The sequence below is a fragment of the Ursus americanus genome, chromosome 3, assembly GCF_024610735.1.
Source record: "Ursus americanus isolate L20-20 chromosome 3, mUrsAme1.1.p, whole genome shotgun sequence".
Taxonomy (NCBI): domain Eukaryota; kingdom Metazoa; phylum Chordata; class Mammalia; order Carnivora; family Ursidae; genus Ursus; species Ursus americanus.
The window spans coordinates 14,725,561-14,745,291 of record NC_142129.1 but is presented as its reverse complement, the minus strand read 5'-3'; the positions used below and the strand labels follow the sequence as shown (position 1 = coordinate 14,745,291).

The window sequence follows — 19,731 nt, the reverse complement described above, 5'->3', positions numbered from 1 at the left end:
TTTTGATTTTAAGTAGAAAGCATCGAGGAGAAAAAATTTTAAATTTACTGGCTGGAGAGGGTGGGAGAATTCAGAGAGGAGTAAGAGATTATTCCCAATAAGGGGAAGGCAGAAAAAAGATAAGCTTAAGTGTGTTTTGGAGAAAAGTGGACAGATAGATTGAATGGATCAAAGTGTCCAAGTTGGAAAATGATAAGAAAAAGTTGGAAAGGTAGTTTAAATCAGCATGGAGAAGGCATTTAATTAATTCCATATTAAGGGTTTTGGATTTATTTTATAATAGCTGAGATGCTTCTGAAGCAGTTTGAGCAGGGAAATGATATGAAATGGTATTTTAGAAATATTAATTAGATGATATGAAGGATAAGTTAGGATAAATGAGGGAAGAGAGGCTAATTAACACATCACATTTAAGTGAAAACAATGGCCGACATTATAGCAATGGCAGGTGGAATGGAAATTGTAGATGTGAATATTCACATGAACAGAGGTTTGTGGTGAGAGAGTTAAAGTAGGAATCATCATGAGGAGGTTCTAAAAATCAGCACTATTGAAAGATAATTTAAGTACGTACAATTAATTCATTTTAATCGTACAATTTTATGGATTTTGACAAATCACACAGTCATATAACCACTACCTCAAACATATAGAACAATTTCATCTTCCCAGAAAGTTCCCTTTTACCTCTCTACAAGTAATCCTGTCCCTTTAGCCTTAGTCCCTGGCAATCTCAGATCTACTTCGTGTCCATGTAGGTTTTTTGTTTGTTTTTGTTTTGCCATTTCTAGAGTTTTCTGTAAATGGGAGTCTTAAAGTCTTTTATGTCTGGCCCCTTTCAGTTAACATGAATTAATTCATGAGTTGCATGTTATCAGCAGTTCCTTCTCTTGTGTTGGTACATAGTAATCCTTTTATGTGGGTGTATCCCAGTTTATCCATTCACTGGATGATGGGCATTGGGTTGTTTCTGGTTTTTGGCTGCTATGAATAAAGGTGCTGTGAACATTAGCATACAGGTCTAAATGTGAACATATGTTGTCATTTTTCTTGACTAAATAGTAAGAGTGGGATTGTTAGGTCATATGGGAAGTGTATATTTAGCTTTATAAGAAGCTGGCAAACTGTTTTTCAGAGTGGCTATATATCATTTTTGCACCAGTCATGTAGGAGAGCTTATTAGCTCCATATCCTTGTTAACATTTAGTATCATCGGTCTTTTTTTTTTTTTTTAAGATTTATTTATTTATTTGACAGAGAGAGAGAGAGCCAGCCAGCGAGAGAATGAACACAAGCAGGGGGTATGGGAGGGGAAGAAGCAGGCTCCCAGCAGAGCAGGGAGCCCAGTGCGGGGCTCTATCCCAGGACCCTGGGATCACGCCCTGAGCAGAAGGCAAATCCTTAACGACTGAGCCACCCGGGCGCTCCAGTATCATCAGTCTTTAAATTTTAGCTAACAGTGGAGTTTTAAGGCAGAAAAATAGAATGAATAAAGTGGGACTGTCAAGTGGGAGAAGCTAATTTGGAGGTGACTGACAGTGGGGACACTGGTTTCAGTTCTTGGTATTGAGTTTAAGATGTCTCTAAGTGGGGAAATGAGTGCAGAGATTCTATAACTTTTAGTATAGAACTTAAAAAAAAAATTATTTATTTATTTAGAGAACAAGTGCTGGTGGGGGGGTGGGCAGAGGAAGAAAGAGAATCTTAAGCAGACTCCCTGCTGAGTGCTTCACGACCCTGAGATCATGACCTGAGCAGAAATCAAGAGTCCAGCACTCAACCGCACTCAACCGACTGATCCACCCAAGCACCCTTCTTTTATAGAACTTTTAATAGAATGACACTTTGAAGTCAGCTAATCATGAGCTTGAAGATTGGCTCAATTACTTTCCCTGTGATCTTAGACAGCTTATTTGCCATGTCCAAGCTTTAGCTTTTCGCATTTGTCAATTATGAAATAATAGGTAGTTACAGTTAGAATAGGTGTTAATGTGGAGTGCCTGGGTGGCTCAGTGGGTTAAGCGTCTGCCTTAGGCTCAGGTCATGATCCCAGGGTCCTGGGATCGAACCCCTGTGTTGGGCTCCTGGCTCAGCGGGGAGCCTGCTTCTCCCTCTCCCCCCATTTGTGCACACTCTCTCTCTCTCAAATAAATTAATAAAATCTTAAGAAAAAAAAGAATAGGTGCTAATGCAAAATTAGCCCTCAGAGAGTAGTAGCTAGCAGCAGCAGCAGCAGCATTGGTACTTGAATATATCTTCTGTGCCCCCAGTAACTTAGGACTTTCTTGCAGATCTCTGAATTTTCTCCCTTCCTAACTGATCTCCCTGTCTGTGTTCATCCCCCACCACAATAGCAGGAATGATTTTGTTAAGCACTAATCTTGTCAGGTTACTTCCCTGTTCTAATCCTTTCAGTGGCTTCCACAAGTGATTACTTCCACTCGTCTTTGGGCATAAACGTCTCAGGAAAGCCTTGGTTAAGTCCTCTGTTAAAAAGGTCTAGTACCACCTGTATTTTCCTTTCTACTATTTATCATTACTGTAATTATTTGTATAATCTTTCTCCTGTCTACAATACTATAAAATCCATGAAGACTGGCACTTGGTAGGTACTTAGTTAATTTGTTGAGTAGATTGTCATCTTTTAAGTTTCTTCAGGACAGGACTTTTCATACTTAAATTCTTTTTTTCTATTAACACTATTTTATTTCATTTTTCTTTTTCAAACTTTTGTTTAAATTCTAGTTAGTTAACATAGTGTAATATTGGTTTCAGGAGTAGAATTTAGTAATTCATCATTTACATACAACAGCCAGTGTTAATATAACAGGTGCCCTCCATAATGCCCATCACCCTTTAGCCCATCCTGCCCATCAACCCTTAGTTTGTTCTCTGTCGTTAAGAGTCTCTTATGGCTTGCTTCCTGCGTCTTTTTCTCTTAAATTTAAATTCTTTCTGATATTTAATATATTACTTTCTCTTTAAAAAATTTTATTTAAGTAATTTCTGCACCCAACATGAAGCTCGAACTCATGACCCCATGATCAAGAGCCACATACTCTTCCAACTAAGCCAGCTAGGCACCCCAACATATTACTTTCTATAGCGTAAGTTCTTAACAGATATTCTTGAATCTAAGTAGTGGTTCGAAATAAGCTTACATAGAATTATCAGGTCAAATAAAGTGTTTTAAAAATTATTTTAGTGTATTTCCGTTATGACATTAATACTTCATAGAAAGTTTGGAAAATAAAGAAGAAGCAAAAGAAGACCGTGTGAAAGTATGGCAGAATTCTTGGCAGATTCTTTCAGATTGCTTTCCAGAAGTTTCATGGTATACTGTTACCAGCACTGCTTGAGCAGTCCTGTTTCTTCTCCATTTTCCCAGAATTTAAAAAGTTTAAAATTTGATAGATGATATAAGTATCTTTAATTCCATTTATTTGATCTATGACATACTCTCCACTGAATTGTAATGTTGCCTTTCTCATGTTAAATTCTTGAACATTGTTGTCTGTTTATGTTTATTCTTCTATTCCAGGACTTTATTTATTTTTAATAATAACTCCCAGAACTTTATTTATTTTTAATTTAATTTAATTTTTAAATTTTAATTCCTGTATAGTTAACATATCGTGTTTCTCTTAGTTTCAGGTGTACAGTATAACGATTCAGCAATTCTGTATATTATTCAGTGCTTATCAAGATAAGTGTACTCTTAATCCCCTTCACCTATTTCATTCCCCCCTCCCTACCTCTCCTCTGGTAACTATCAGTTTGTTCACTATAGTTAAAAGTCTGGGGGCGCCTGGGTGGCACAGCGGTTTAGCGTCTGCCTTCGGCTCAGGGCGTGATCCCGGCGTTCTGGGATCGAGCCCCACATCAGGCTCCTCCGCTGGGAGCCTGCTTCTTCCTCTCCCACTCCCCCTGCTTGTGTTCCCTCTCTCGCTGGCTGTCTCTCTCAGTCAAATAAATAAATAAAATATTTAAAAAAAAAGAAATCTGATTTTTGGTTTGTCGCTTTTTTCCTCTTTGTTCATTTCTGTTGTTTCTTTTCTTTTTCTTTTTCTTTTTTTTTTAAGATTTATTTATTTATTTGACAGAGAGACACAGCCAACGAGAAAGGGAACACAAATAGGGGGAGTGGGAGAGGAAGAAGCAGGCTCCCAGCGGAGCAGGGAGCCCGATGCGGGGTTCGATTCCAGGACCCTGAGATCACGCCCTGGGCCGAAGGCAGACGCTAAACAACTGAGCCACCCAGGCGCCCCATTTCTGTTGTTTCTTAAATTCACGTATGCGTGAAATCATATGGTATTTGTCTTTCTCTGACTTAACTTCACTTAACATTTTACTCTCTAGATTCATCCCTGTTGTTGCAAATAACAAGATTTCGTGCTTTTTATGGGTGAATAATATTCCTCTGTGTGTGTATACACTACATCTTCTTTATCCATTCATCTACTGATGGACCTTTGGGTAGCTTCCATAATTTGGCTATTGTAAATAATGCTGCAATAAACATGGGGGTGCATATATCTTTTTGAATTACTGTTTTCATGTTCTTCAGGTAAATACCCAGTAGTGGAATTACTGCATCACATGGTAATTCTGTTTTTAATTTTTTGAGGAACCTCCTTCCACAGTGGCTGTACCAGTTTGCATTCCCACCAACAGTGCACAAGTGTTCCTTTTTCTCCATACCCTTGCCAACAGTTGTTTTTTGTGTTTTTGATTTTAGCCATTCTGACAGGCATGAGGTGATATCTCATTGTGGTTTTGATTTGCATTTCCCTGAAGATGTGTGATGTTGAGCATCTTTTCATGTCTGTTGGCCGTCTGTGTGTCTTCATTGAAGAAATGTCTGTTCGTGTCTTCAGCCCATTTTTCCTTTTTTCTTTTTTCTTTTTTTTTTTTTTAGGTTTTATTTATTTATTTGACAGAGAGAGACAGCCAGTGAGAGAGGGAACACAGGCAGGGGGAGTGGGAGAGGAAGAAGCAGGCTCTTAGCGGAGGAGCCTGATGTGGGGCTCGATCCCAGAACGCCGGGATCACGCCCTGAGCCGAAGGCAGAAGCTTAATGACTGCGCCACCCAGGCGCCCCTTCAGCCCATTTTTCAAGCAGATTATTTGGGTTTTTTTTGGTGTCAAGTTGTATAAGTTCTTTATGCGTTTTGGATGCTAACCCCTTACTGGATATGTCACTTGCAAATATCTTCTCCCGTTCAGTAGGTTGTCTTTTTGTTTTGTTGATTGTTTCCTTGGCTGTGCAGAAGCTTTTCATTTTGATATAGTCCCAATAGTTTATTTTTGCTTTTGTTTTTCTTGCCTTGGGAGACACATCTAGAAAAATGCTGCAATGGCTGATGTCTGAGAGATTATTGCCTGTGATCTCTTCTAGTATGTTTATGGTTTCAGGTCTCAACATTGAGGTCTTTAATCCATTTTGGATGTTTGTGTGTGGTGTAAGAAAGTGGTCCAGTTTCATTCTTTTGCATGTTGCTGTCCAGTTTTCCCAGCACCATTTGTTGAAGGGACTGTCCCTCTATATATTCTTGCCTCCTTTGTTGAAGATTAATTGACCATATAATCATGGGTTTTTTTCCTGGGCTTTCTATCCTGTCCCATTCATCTGCGTGTCTATTTTTGTGCCAGTACCGCACTGTTTTGATTGCTACAGCTTTGTAATATAACTTGAAATCTGGGATTGTGATACCGCCAGCTTTGTTTTTCAAGTTTGCTGTGGCTATTTGGGGTCTTTTGTGGTTCCATACAAATTTTAGGATTGTTTGTTCTGGTTTTGTGAAAAATGCTGTTGGTGTTTTGATAGAATTTACATTAAATCTATATATTGTTTTGGGTAGTATAGACATTTTAACAGTATTTGTTCTTCCAGTTCGTGAGCATGGCATATCTTTCCATTTGTGTCATCTTCAGTTTCTTTCATCAGTATTTTATAGTTTTCAGAGTACAGGTCTTTCACTTCCTTGGTTAAGTTTAATCCTTGATATTTTATTATTTTTGGTGCAGTTGTAAAGGAGATTGTTTTCTTAATTTCTCTTTCCGCTGCTTCATTTTTAGCATATAGAAGTGCAGTGAATTGGGGTGCATGGGTCGCTCAGTCAGTTAAGTGTCCAACTCTTGGTTTCAGCTCAGGTTGTGATCTCATGGGTCATGAGATCAAGCCCCATGTCAGACTCTGTGCTCAGTGGGGATTGAAGAATTGAAGATTCTCTCCCTTTGCCCCTCCCCCCAGTTGTGCCCTGTTTCTTTCTGTCCCTGTCTTTCTCTCAAATAAATAAATCTTTAAAAAGGGAAAAAATGCAATAGATTTCTGTAAATTGATTTTATTTCCTGAGACCTTACTGAATTCGTTTGTTAGTTCTAGTATGTTTTTGGTAATCTTCAGGGTTTTCTGTATAAGGTATCATGTCATCTACAAATAATGAAAGTTTTACTTTTTCCTTACCAATTTGGATGCCTTTTATTCCTTTTTCTTGTCTGATTGCTGTGGCTAGGACTTCTAGTACTGTGTTGAATAAAAGTGGTGAGAGTGGATTTCCTTGTCTTGTTCCTGATTATACAGAAAAAGCTCTCCATTTTTACTCACTGAGGATGATGATAGCTGTGGGTTTTTCATATATGGCTTTTTTTTTATGTTGCTAACTCCCATAACTTTAAATATATTTAATATGTGACAGGGCTAGCATTCTTCATTTGTTTTTATATTTTTTCATGTACTAAGATATTTTTATATTAGTTTTCATATATCTTTGGGTTTTTATATTTTTAGAGTTCGCTCTCTAGTTTTTGGGTGAAACAGCCCCTCGTGTACTTAATTGCTTGCATATGACTTTTCTCAACAGGATAACTCCTATCCTAGAAATACCTCTTTTTGTCACCTGACTTCTGATTTGGGGTTTTGTTGGGTTTTTTTAACTTCTGATTCTAACTGTAGTTCTATAACCTAGTTGTAAGGGTTCCAGTTTGCAGACCTGGCAAATGGAAAAAATAAGAACAATTTCTTATGTGTATTGCATGTAATCACACATGTGTATATGTGTATATATGTATAGATGTTACATATGTGTGTATATGTTTAAGGTTGCCAAGGAGTATTTCTTGAGAAGGATTGTTGTTGTGAGATTATGTCTTTAATAGCCCTACTTAGCAAAATTAAGGGTTGTGTCAGTCTTCAAAATTGTTTTTGAAATTTACCTAACTTGTAAAATCTAAAAATATGGGAACCACTACTTTATCTCACACCATGATGATTTTCTTGGTGGTAATGGTGTGTGTTGTTTTGTCCCCCAAAAAAGCATACAGTGAAGTCATAGCTTATGGGGGTTAGCTTTTTAACATCTCAGTGTAATACAAATATAACATTTAGTCATAATTACTTTTATAAATTATTTAGAAAGGGATGGCACCATATTGGTGACATCTCTCAGCAGGTCCAACATAACCACTTTTTCCATCAAACACTGGAACAGTTTCTTTCTTTGTATAGAAATAAGATAGAGCAGTTTGTTTTTATTTAAGGTCCATGTTGCACAAAACTTACCCATCTTTCACCATTAGACTCACTTTACGTTGAAAGATTACACACTGAGAATTGAAACTAAATAAGAGATTCACATCTTGCATCCCATGCTTTCTGCTAGACTTACTCTGGTTCAATGGTGGCATGTTGGTAGGCAGAATACTTACCGCTTACTGTTTTCTGTCTTCTTTCTGAACATCTTCTTCCCCATGGCCCATTCCTGTGCTAAAAAAAAATCAGGGGTCAGGAGGTGTTAGGAAGATGCTTAGAAAGTATAGGTAAATTCGAGTGAGTATATTTGAATATCTAAAATGAATCTTAGGGACTGAACTAAACACTTGTTTTAGTAGTGCTACAACATTAGTAGGTGTCCTGCTCACTTAAACTACTTACAACAAGCTTATATATAATTTTTAGCATACATGTAACATTTATACCTAAGATAGAGTAAGTTCTTTATAACTATAATAAAGACTTCTTAAATGAATAAGGGCGCCTGGGTGGCTCAGTCCATTAAGCGTCTGCCTTGGGCTCAGGTCATGAACCCGGGGTCCTGGATGGAGCCCTGCATGGGGCTTCCTGTTCAGTGGGGAGTCTTCTTCTCTCTCTCCCTCTGCTGCTCTCCCTGCTTGTGTTCTCCCACTTGCACTCTCTCTCTCAAATAAATAAATAAAATCTTAAAAAAAAAAAGTATGACATGAATAATGGAATGTACACTAACAGGTTTTTTTTTATTTGTTTTGTTGTTATTTTATTTATTTATTTATTTATTTATTTGAGAGAGTGTGGGGGTGGGAGGGACAGAGAGAGAGAATCATCAGACACGTGCTGAATGCACAGCCGGTCACAGGACTCAGTTCCATGACCCATGAGATCATGACCTGAGCCAAAAGCAAGAGTCGAGGGGCGCCTGGGTGGCTCAGTCGTTAAGTGTGTGCCTTCAGCTCAGGTCATGATCCCAGGGTCCTGGGATCGAGCCCTGCATTGGGCTCCCTGCTCGCCGGGAAGCCTGCTTCTCCCACTCCTACTCCCCCTGCTTGTGTTCCCTCTCTCGCTGTCTCTCTCTGTCAAATAAATAAATGAAATCTTTAAAAAAAAAAAAACAAACACAAAAAACCAAAAGCAAGAGTCGAACATTTAACTAACTGAGCCACCCAGGCACCCTTATTTATTTGTTTTTTTAAGTAGGCTCCATGCCCAGCGTGGAACCCAATGGAAGGCTCTAACTCACGATGGTGAGATCAAGACCTGAGCCAAGATCAAGAGTTGGACCCTTAACCAACTGAACCACCCAGGCACCCCAAGTTGTTGTTTTTCTTTTTAAAAAACTTTTTTTTCTTTTTCTTTTTCTTTTTTTTTTTTTAGTTTTTATTTATTTAAGTAATCTCTACACACGGTGTGGGTCTGGAACCCATGATCCTGAGACCAAGAGTCACACATTCTACTGACTGAGCCAGCCAAGTGCCCCTAAAATACTTTTTATTTAAAGAGATTATAGACTCACACGAAGTTGCACACATAGTACAGAGAGGTCTCCTTGTAGCAATCACCCAGTTTCTCCCAGTGGTAATATCTTACATAACTATAGTTACCAAGACTAGGAGATTGACATTGGTAATATCTTACATAACTATAGTTACCAAGACTGGGAGACTAGATACAGTTAACCTAACTTCAGATCTTATTCAGATATACCAGTTTTTGCATGCACTCATGTTTCATTTTCTTATATGTCTAATGTGTGTAATTCTGTGGTGTTTAAAAAAATTTGTGAATAGTTTGTATTTAGAGAAAAGTTACACAGATAATACAGAGACTTCCCATATAATTCTCACCCACTCTCTCCTATGACATCTTAGGTTTGTATAGTAGATTTGTTACAGCTAACAAACCAACATTGTTATATTACAATTAATTAAACTCCATGTTTTATTCAGATTTTACTAGTTTACCCCTAATGCCTTTTTTGGTTACTGGACCCCATCCAGGATACTCTATCACTTTTAGTTTTTATGTCTCCTTAGATTAACCTAGACTATGACAGTTTTTCAGGTTTTTCCTTCTTTTTAATTATCTTCATAGCTTAAGGAATACTGGTCAGTTATTTGTATAACGTCCCTCAGTTTAGTTTGCCTATTGTTTTCTTCATGGTTTAGATTGTTTGATGTTTTTCGTTAACTGGGGTTATAGGCTTTTGAGAGAAGATCACAAAGGTGCCATTTTTATTGCATCATATCAAGGGCTGTCGCATCATATCAAGGACACGCTATCAACATGATTTATCCTGTTGATGTTGAACTTGATCACCTGGCCGGGGTCATGTTGGCCAGGTTTTTCACTATAAAGTTACTTTGTTCCCTCCCTTTCATATTCTACTCTTTGAGAGCAAGACCCTAAGCACAATTTAACATTCAAAGCATGGGGGGACTTAAATTCAACCTCTTGGAGGGGGGGATTATCTACAGAAATTATTTGGAATTCTTCTGACAGGTGTTTTTTAAGTTTATGGAAACAGCACGAGTATTGATACCAGTCTAACGTATCTGTTTTTTGCAGGGTGGGAAACCCCGTAAACACCGGAAGGATCGGCTACAAGATTTAATTGATATAGGCTTTGGCTATGATGAGACAGATCCATTTATTGATAACTCAGAGGCTGTGAGTAATGTATCTTTAATATAGCAGCAATTCTTTGTTTGGGATAGAAGTCAAGGATAAAGTTACTAAAATAGTTCAGTATTTGTTTTTACTAACCAGTCCTTTGTTGATGTACATCTAAATTGTTTCCACTTTTATGTGCTTACAAATAGTTGAGCATCTGTGTACATTTATCTTTGTGTACTTGAGTAAATATGTAAGGTAATTAGTGCAAATACATGTATAGGATAAATTTCTAGTGGATTTATTGATCAAGGGTATTTACATCTTGAATTTTTATTGATATTTCCAAACTTGGGCAGGTGTATTTTCAAATGACTTCTAGATAAGAACCATATGAACTTGAAGATTGGAGCTACTGGGTTGAAGTTAATCTGGCAGACGTCTTTAAAATGTACTTCATTTTTTTTTTTGCTGCCAACCCTTACTACACTGGTGATGATTGAATGCCAGCCTTTATTGCCTGTCTGTTTTGATCAAGCCCTACAGCTTTTCTCCGGGAGTCTTCTTTCTTTTATAAAATGAAAAGGAATTTAGGAAAGCATTTAAGGACTGTAGCAGTCCATCGATCCCATAGCAAGTGAAAGAGGGCATACCGTGTTTGGAAGTAGGTAAGGTATATGTTCTTACATTCTTCTCAGAGCACTAGAGTAATCTAAACCCTGGTCTTATGGTATCCTCTGCATTGTTAAGTGATTACTTAGAATACACAGAAAGTGACACCAAGGTAAGCATTATAGTACTACCTACAAATTAGTTTTTCTTCTTCCTGTTACTACACTGCTTGGTTATGTAGATGAATACAAGGCATACAGTGGTAGAAGAGTGACAGGTAGAACTTCCAGCAGGAGGCATAGTGGATACCCTGTCATACTCCTAAGTTATTTTAGTGTCCTGACATAAACTGGTTTACCATACCAGACAGCCTGGTGTATAGGAGTAAAATACTAACAATGCCCTTTGGAGTAGAGAAGGCTTCTTGTTACCAGAAAGGTTAAGGGATGGAATGTTTTTGTAGGTTAAGGGATGGAATGTTTTTAAGAGTCTTGACCTTGATATGAAACACAAGTCAAAATTCCTAGATTCTAGACTTGACGAGGTTTCTAAAGATTTCTAAGCAAATCTTTTGGCGTTACCCAGTTTTCTCTGCTGCAGGCAGATTATTTGAATAAAGTGTTTTTCAGACTGACTTTTGTAACCCATAATTGGATTATGTATCAATTTAGAGAGTGTGGCCAGCATTTTTAATGAAAATGAAGTAGAACAGAATAGGAGCTATTATAGCAAATCATAGTAGATGATGTGAGTTTTTAATGTGTATATGTGTGTGTGCATGCACTGGGTTTTGATGTATAATGTATTTTCCCCTTGGGTGGTGGTGAAGAAAATTTGAAAGCTACTGCTTTAATAAATAAGGACAAATTTTGTAGGTATAAGTTGTTGTATAAAAATTTTAGAATTAGTTGCTGACATTTAGAGGATGAGGTAGTTTCCTGTTTTGTAAGAGGAAGTTGAATAGAATACAGCTTGTTTATTGACTTGCCAAATAATTTCGTGTTGTTATCTTTAACAGATTATTGAGTTCTTTTCATGAGATAATTCAAACATAAGACAATTATAATCCAACCAAATGATTTTCTGTTCTTTTCATTGATTGTATTACCAGTAAGCTTTCACTGTTTGTAATTATTTGATAGAGAGTGAAAATAATCTGGTTCTAATTAATTGTCAGAATCATGTACTACTTATTACTATAAATACCTGGAAATAAATGCTTGTGAAGATTATTTTTAGTCTCACTGATATTGCCAGATTTTGTAAAGACTGAAAGAAAATGTTTTTCTTTATTATTAATAAATTATAATACCAGGCATGAATAACACTTTTATTTAGGTTGTTTCTTTTAAATTTCACTAGAACTTTCTGAAGTAATGTTGTCACTGTTACACAACCCCAAAGTATTGGTGTTAAATTATTTCCTCTGGGTCACAATTGCCAGTCATTGGCAAAGGATCTAAATCCAGGCCTTCTGATTTTCAAGTTCAGTGTTCCTTTGCTTCTTAACACGTTCTACTTAAAAGGGTAAATTAAATATGCATAAAGAGCTTGTTCTCCTGAAGAGTGTTCTGATAGGGAAAGCTTATTAGTATAATACTGCAGCATACAGATGTTGAATACACCTGCGTTGTCCTTTAATATAGTGATGAATGTGTTTCCTGTCGGAGAACCTGCTTGGTGTAGTGGATAGTTTGAAATACAGCCAGAGCTTCTACCATAAGCTTAAAAAATTACTCTGGCAAGGTTCTTAACCTCTAAATTTGGTTTTCACTTATAAAATGGGAATAATACTTGTCTTTTTTGCCTCAAAGGTATCAGGAGGACCAAGTGAAATAATTTATATGAAGAAGCATTGTAAATTATAAAGCAGTGTAAGCAAAAAGTACAGATGTGTTTGTCACAATTACACATTTTCAAAAATAATTACTACAAAGTCATTTCACTTTTAATTCTCTACTCTTCACATCACTCCTTTGCTTACAGATAATATTGGACCCTTTCTGAAGGTTTTACCCGTAGGTCTTTATGGTAGCCCATCAAGTGAAGCAACAAGAAAGCAATTCATTCCTTTTTTTCCCCCCACTTCATTTCTTTTTGATTCAATATGATTAAACTGGAAATTCTTTCTTTTTCTGTTCACCATTTAATTGAAAAGGATCCAGGTTAAAAGCAAAATTTTTGTACATAGCCTTAATATTCTTACAGTAACTAGTACCTTCTCTATCTTCCTTGTCCATGGCAAAGGATTCTCCTTAAAAATCTGACTTTCTTAAAAATATAAAATATGAAGAACCTGTAGGTAGAGTTCTGGGGACCTCAGGTAGCAGGTATCTAGCTCTATTAGATAAGTAGTTCCTTTTTTTCTCAGCCACTGTGGACTCCATCATTTGGTGAAGATTGACTTTCATTTAATGTTAGCTTTTTGTCCATTTTCATCAGGTGAGAAGTGATAAACTTTAAAATCCAAGCTTAGAGGACATCAGCTTAAGTGATATTTTCGGTCAGACCTTCAGTCTAGTTTAGATAATTAGCATCTCTTGCTCCAAGCAAAGTACCTGGCTCATTACAGTGTATGCTTACTGAACTGGGCAGTTACTTTTCTGCTTCCTTTTTAAACACATATGCTATTTTTGTTTTAAAAATTTTCACCTAAAAGCGTAGAGCTAAGACAGAAGAAATATTATTCTTTATTATTACTCTTTTTTTATATTTTTATTATTCTTTATAATCTCCTTATAAATAAAATTATATACTGATATGGTGGGAAATGAAATTTATTCTTTGCCTGGACATTTAGTCATCTGTTTTAACTTGTTTCAATTTCTCATCAGAATCATTTGTTCTTGGGGTGCCTGGTTGGCTCAGCTGGTAGAGCATGTGACTCTTAATCTCTGGGTCTCTTAATCTCTGGGTTGTGAGTTTGAGCCCCACATTGGGTGTAGAGGTCACTTAAAAAATACATAAATAAAGATTTATAAAACAAAAAAAAAAAGACTCATTAAGAATAGTAGCAGTGATCTTTAAATTTTTCTCAGCAGATGATAGAATTTGTGTCGTTATTCCAGAATTTCCATTCTTTATAAATACTGAGTAATCTGGGCTCGTTTTTATCCCAGATACTAACTTTTTCTAAATTTATTCCACAAACATCCTCATTGCATTCAGTTTTATAGTTAGGATTTAAGGAAGATTCTGACATAGTGATTGAATTTCTTTGATATATTTATAGAATTAATAATAGGATATATCTGAAACCTTTTTTTTTTTAATATAGTATGACGAGTTAGTTCCTGCTTCTCTAACAACAAAGTATGGAGGCTTTTACATCAACACTGGCACTCTGCAGTTTCGCCAAGCTTCAGATACTGAAGAAGAAGATATTACAGACAGCCAAAAGCACAAGCCACCCAAAGTAAGTTTATCCAGCATTGCAGTAGTAATGAATGTTCAGTTAATAGGGTGTACTTTTTAAGTTTACTTGTGAAGATAAGGAAAAGTAAAATGCTAACCATTGTTTAATGAATCTGTAGTTATTTACATGCATTAAGGTAAAATTATGTAGATAAGGGGAAATCGATACTTGCATCATGGTAGAATTGTACTTTCTTTTAAAACTTCTTTCTCCAGGGGCGCCTGGGTGACTCAGTCGTTAAGCATCTGCCTTCGGCTCAGGTCATGATCCCTGCGTTCTGGGATTGAGCCCCGCATCGGGCTCCCTGCTCAGCGGGAGGCCTGCTTCTCCCTCTCCCACTCCCCTGCTTGTGTTCCCTATCGCTGCCTCTCTCTCTGTCAAATAAATAAAATCTTAAGAAAACAAAAAACTTCTTTCTCCATATGTGGTCTAATAATCTACTGTTTGGGGGATAAGGGTACGTTTCTAGGATAAGTTAAGACTTGGTATAGAAATGATTAAAAGCCATTACCTTTCCTAAGATGTAATTTATAAAGCTAATTCTATGGAATGTATATATTGTTTTAGGAAATGCACAGTGTCCTTAAGTGTTTCTTGAAGTGTGATCCAAGGACTTACTTGTACCAGAATCACCAAAATGTTTCTTAAAAACCAGGCAATGCTCTAGACCCCAAGAATCTGCATTTATAACAAGCATTACTAATCTACACTGAACTTTGAGAGAAAACACTGCCCTGGATGCTAGATTGAGAACATCAAAGAGTAAACCATTGATATTCAGATAAGTGATACATTCTTCTATCATTTGCAGATTCCCAAAATAAAAGAAGATGATATTGAAATGAAGAAGCGGAAGCGGAAAGAGGAAGGGGAAAAGGAGAAGAAGCCAAGGAAAAAAGTACCCAAACAATTGGGGTACGTAAAATTAAACATAGGGTCATAGCATGACCCGCTGCCCTTTTAGAAAGATATATTTAGCATTAATTCATTCAGCTTAGCTAGATCTAATTTAATAACTCTATTTATAAATGTCAATGACTGTTAACTTATATTTTAAGAATATTAATATGTATTAAGTATTAGTAAGTAGAAAGCTTTGTCATCGTGGTTTTTTGTTTTTGTTTTTGTTTTGCACGTTTTCTTTATTAAATCTTACTAGTATTCTTTAAGGGAAAAACACACAGACGAGTAGCCTACATTGAAGAAATCTTATTTTTATAAGAGCATTAAGAAGAAGCCTTTAAGGGGGCGCCTGGGTGGCGCAGTCATTAAGCGTCTGCCTTCAGCTCAGGGCGTGATCCTGGCGTTCTGGGATCGAGCCCCACATCGGGCTTCTCCACTGGGAGCCTGCTTCTTCCTCTCCCACTCCCCCTGCTTGTGTTCCCTCTCTCGCTGGCTGTCTCTGTCTGTCAAATAAATAAAATCTTTAAAAAAAAAAAAAAAATAGAAGAAGCCTTTAAGATACTTCCAGGTATTCTCTTCAGTAATGCTTCTTATTTTTATTCTTGGACTCAGGTAATATTCAGCCCCTATAGCTACCACAAATGCAGCAAATCCCCATTTGAATCCTTTTAATAATGCACCAACAAAGGAACCATTGTTTGCAAAGCCACCCGTGTATCTCCAAGCTTCATTGTGGCCCCATGGATCCCTTAGCCCTCGTGCAGCCAGCTTCTTCTGGACAATTTTTAATGGTGTCCCTTCTGTCTTCCATTGTTTATAATCTGGAAGTTTCAGTTTACTATGGCCATGTTCATGCCTGTGTCTATGGGCCATGTCTGACAGCAATCTGACCTCTTACGACACTCTGTATTCAATCTGTCATCTTAGATTTTAAATAATTAATATTGTATTTATTGATTAATAAGTAGAAGGCCTCATCATTTTAGACACTCACGGTGTTTTAGATCAGATTTACAAATTAGTTCATTAAGTATTTTGCTCATTACAACTTTTAACCAACAAGAACCAGTTTGAAAAGATGCTATCAACCTTGAACAAATGTTTTAAACTTTTTGTGCTAAAACTAAGCTTATTAGAGGACTGAGGATTGGCAGTAGTCTTTGTGTGAACAAAGTTGTTTTACTATTTAAAAAGTCACTTATTTAGCTCTTCACGCTTGTAACTTTAGGTAATGATGTTGTCTCTAAAAATCAAGTAGACTTTCTCATAAGACTTAAGCCGTAAGAATAAAACGTTCATACCATGCATTCATAGAATTACCAGTTGCTCTTGCTTCTCCATGGTTTTTTTGGAGAATTAAGGGACAGAAACTATGAGAGGCTGGATTTTCTTCCCCTCCTTACCAGGGGTTGTGCACCTGAATTTTGGGCCATCGGTATTCAAAAAGTTGATGTAGGGAGGTATTTATCCTCCTGTAAGCACGAGATTTTAGTGACCCCGGAGTCATTAAGAAATAAGGAAAAACGTGTATTACTAATGCATATATTAAAAGTTCATTATTTACAAGTAAGCTTCATTGGGAAAGTTTGTAATGCCTTTTTATTGAACTTGTCATTTTCTCAAATTCATAGCTTATTCATACAGCAAATATTTATTAAGTATCTGTTGTATACCAGGTGTTGTTGTGGTTTGGAGTATATAACAGTAAATGAAACGTGGGCTTGCCTCGAAGGTACAGGTCATCTTTTTGATTCTGTAGTGCGCATAGAAGCATATAAGCCATAGAATGTAGAAAAGATGTCTAGAGAAAGTGATAACTAAACTGAAACCATCTTTTCCCCATGGTTTCTGTAGGGAGAACATTGTCATAGAAAATTACGTATATGTAATTGCCTCACATAGCTGTTCCCAGAATGAAAAGTGAAAATGATCAGAAGGTAGCAGCAGATAGAATAGGGTCTAGACAGATTATGCATTTCTTTGGCAGTTTGTAGCACAAACCACCTGGAGTACCAGCTTGAGGTTGTACTTGTGTGAGCTTCTCTGGTCGTAAGGCAACTCTGTTTTCAGAAGTGTATTTCTTTACTTGGTTAATTTTTTAGGTGATCACTTTATAGAAGTGCTTAAGAATGTGAACATTCCAAAAAGAGTAATAAGTTTAACTTCATATACTCTCATAAACCTGCGCTACATTCATTTTGTTTCTTTCTGTTAACTTTAGTCCATTCATTTTCTTCACTCTGATGGCCATTTACCTGTCCACCTTTCCTCACTGACAGTCCAGATGATGAGGAAGATGGTGTGATAAAAGGATAATTTAATAAGAAATTTGCTCTTCCACCTGTCAGAGTTGTTTTGATGATCTGTGCCTGCTTATTTACATGGGGCTTTAAACTTTAAAATCATACGTAGCCTAACGGATGACATTTTTCTTCACAGAGTTGTGGCTCTAAATTCCCATAAGTCCGAAAAAAAGAAGAAACGTTATAAAGATTCTCTTTCTCTAGCTGCCATGATACGAAAATTTCAGAAAGAGAAGGATGCATTAAAGAAGGAGCCTAACCCCAAAGTCCCAGTGAACTTAACGACGTCCTCTCTGCATAAACCCCCCTCCAATGCTGTAGCATTGGGAAATGATGTCACGGACTTAAATCTGAACAGTGCTGATCCGGACCTCCCCATTTTTGTTGGCACAAATGAACATGAACTGTTTCAGGAAGCTGAAAATGCCCTAGAGATGCTAGATGATTTCGACTTCGACAGATTACTGGATGCTGCTTCTGATGGTAGCCCCCTCTCTGAGTCAGGGGGAGAGAATGGAAACACCACCCAGCCAACCTATGCCTCTCAGGTTATGCCCAAGGTGGTGCCTACACTCCCAGAGGGTCTACCGGTCCTTCTTGAAAAACGCATTGAAGACCTCCGTGTAGTAAGTGTAATAATCCCCTTGTTTCTTATTTGCTACATAAACTTAACAATAAATACTTTTTATAAAACAAAAATAATAACCCACAATCCCAGCACCCATATAAACAATTTATAATTTTCTATATTTACTTTTAGGTGTTGGCTGTATGCATAGGCCTTTGATTTTAAGTAGAAATATGTATAACTATAATTATAGCATCATATGGGTGATTGTTCTATTATTTTATTTCATCTTATAAATTTTTTAAAAGATTGATTTACTTTGAAAAGACAGAGAAAGAGGATGTTCGCAGAAGTGAGTGTGGGGGGGGGAGGGGCAGAGGAAGAGGGAGAGAATCCTCAAGCAGACTCCCCACTGAGCGAGGAGCCTGAAGCGGGTCTTGATCCCAGTACACGTAAACAACTGAGCCACCCAGGTGTCCCTCATCTTATTAATATTTTTCAGCATAGGTTCATAAATACAATTTTTGTTGTAAAAACAGTCATGTAAAGACAATAAAGGGATGGTAGGAGCAAATAATAACATTACAAAAGTATACCTGAACTTGGTCCAAACTATATTGACATCTAGCTATTTTATAATTGATTTTTCCAGCTAATCAGCACGTTTAGTAATCATGCATTGTGTTCCCATTAGGAGAAACTTGAGAGCTGAGCTTTAGTATGTCACATTAGATACCTCTCTAGATTGACTTGGATTCATTATCTTTGATTAACTAGCTGCAAATCCAGATAAATGTCATCACACTTATCCATTTAATCTCAGGGAAATAGTATTTTCACTTAAAATAACATGCCAATGGGCGTCTGGGTGGCTCAGTTGGTTAAGCGTCTGTGTTCAGCTCAGGTCATGATCCCAGGGTCCTGGGATCAAGCCCCACATCAGGCTCCCTGCTCAGCAGGGAGTCTGCTTCTCCATTTCCCTCTGCCCCTCCCCTCACTCGTGCTCACATACCCTCTCAAATAAAATCTTTAAAAAAATAATAACATGCCAAACCTAGTTTAAAGTGCCCTTCTTTTTTCTTTCTTTCTTTCTTTTTTTTTTTTTTTTTAAGATTTTATTTGTTTATTTGACAGAGACAGCGAGAGAGGGAGAACACAAGCAAGGCGAGTGTGAGAGGGAGAAGCAGGCTTTCCGTCCGAGCAAGGAGCCCAATGCCGGGCTCGATCCCAGGAACCTGGGATCATGACCTGAGCCAAAGGCAGATGCTTAATCGACTGAGCCACCCAGGCGCCCCTAAAATGCCCTTCTTGATTACTTAGCATGCTTATTTGAACCCATGCCGTATTTTAGTCCTCAATTTTTTCCTTGACTGCAAAAGTAAAATGCACAATGCAAAATGTATTATACGTAGGGAAAGATCCCCCATAATCTGACATTCCCCACACCCAGCAGAGATAACCAATATTAAATTATTTATTTTTCTGGATTTTAATCCATGCATTTGCAAATGTTATTATAAAAAATAATTAATGGGATGGTAATGTATGGACTATTCAGTTTACTTCTTTCTCCTGGGATTATAGTAACCCAATTTAAGTCGTGTTTTAAAATTTACTAATCATCTTTATATTGTATTTATTTCTCATAACTTTTCCTGAAATTTAAATATCTGATTACAGGAGTATTCGGTTTATCTAATTTTTCTAGTAACTGGTCCACAGATTTTATTTAGCAATTCTATTATTTTTTCCATTTTTTATTTTTTAGCATTTCTTCTAAAGTTGTGAC

The 19,731-nt window shown here is 37.0% G+C and overlaps 1 protein-coding gene and 1 pseudogene across 4 annotated transcripts in view; one reads left to right on the top strand and one right to left on the bottom strand.

The window, feature by feature from the left end:
• Window positions 1–19,731, top strand: part of UBN2 (ubinuclein 2) — a 76,119-nt gene that overhangs the window by 16,231 nt on the left and 40,157 nt on the right. For 2 of the 4 annotated variants that reach the window (XM_045792545.2, XM_045792544.2), the window contains exons 3-6: window positions 10,097–10,198; window positions 14,031–14,168; window positions 14,980–15,083; window positions 17,511–18,000. In XM_045792545.2, coding sequence (XP_045648501.2) covers window positions 10,097–10,198; window positions 14,031–14,168; window positions 14,980–15,083; window positions 17,511–18,000 — 834 coding nt within the window. The remainder of the gene's footprint in view (window positions 1–10,096; window positions 10,199–14,030; window positions 14,169–14,979; window positions 15,084–17,510; window positions 18,001–19,731) is intronic. The other 2 variants (XM_087860796.1, XM_045792546.2) reach the window with 1 other exon arrangement.
• On the bottom strand, window positions 15,649–15,944 carry LOC123788894 (NADH dehydrogenase [ubiquinone] 1 beta subcomplex subunit 3 pseudogene; annotated as a pseudogene).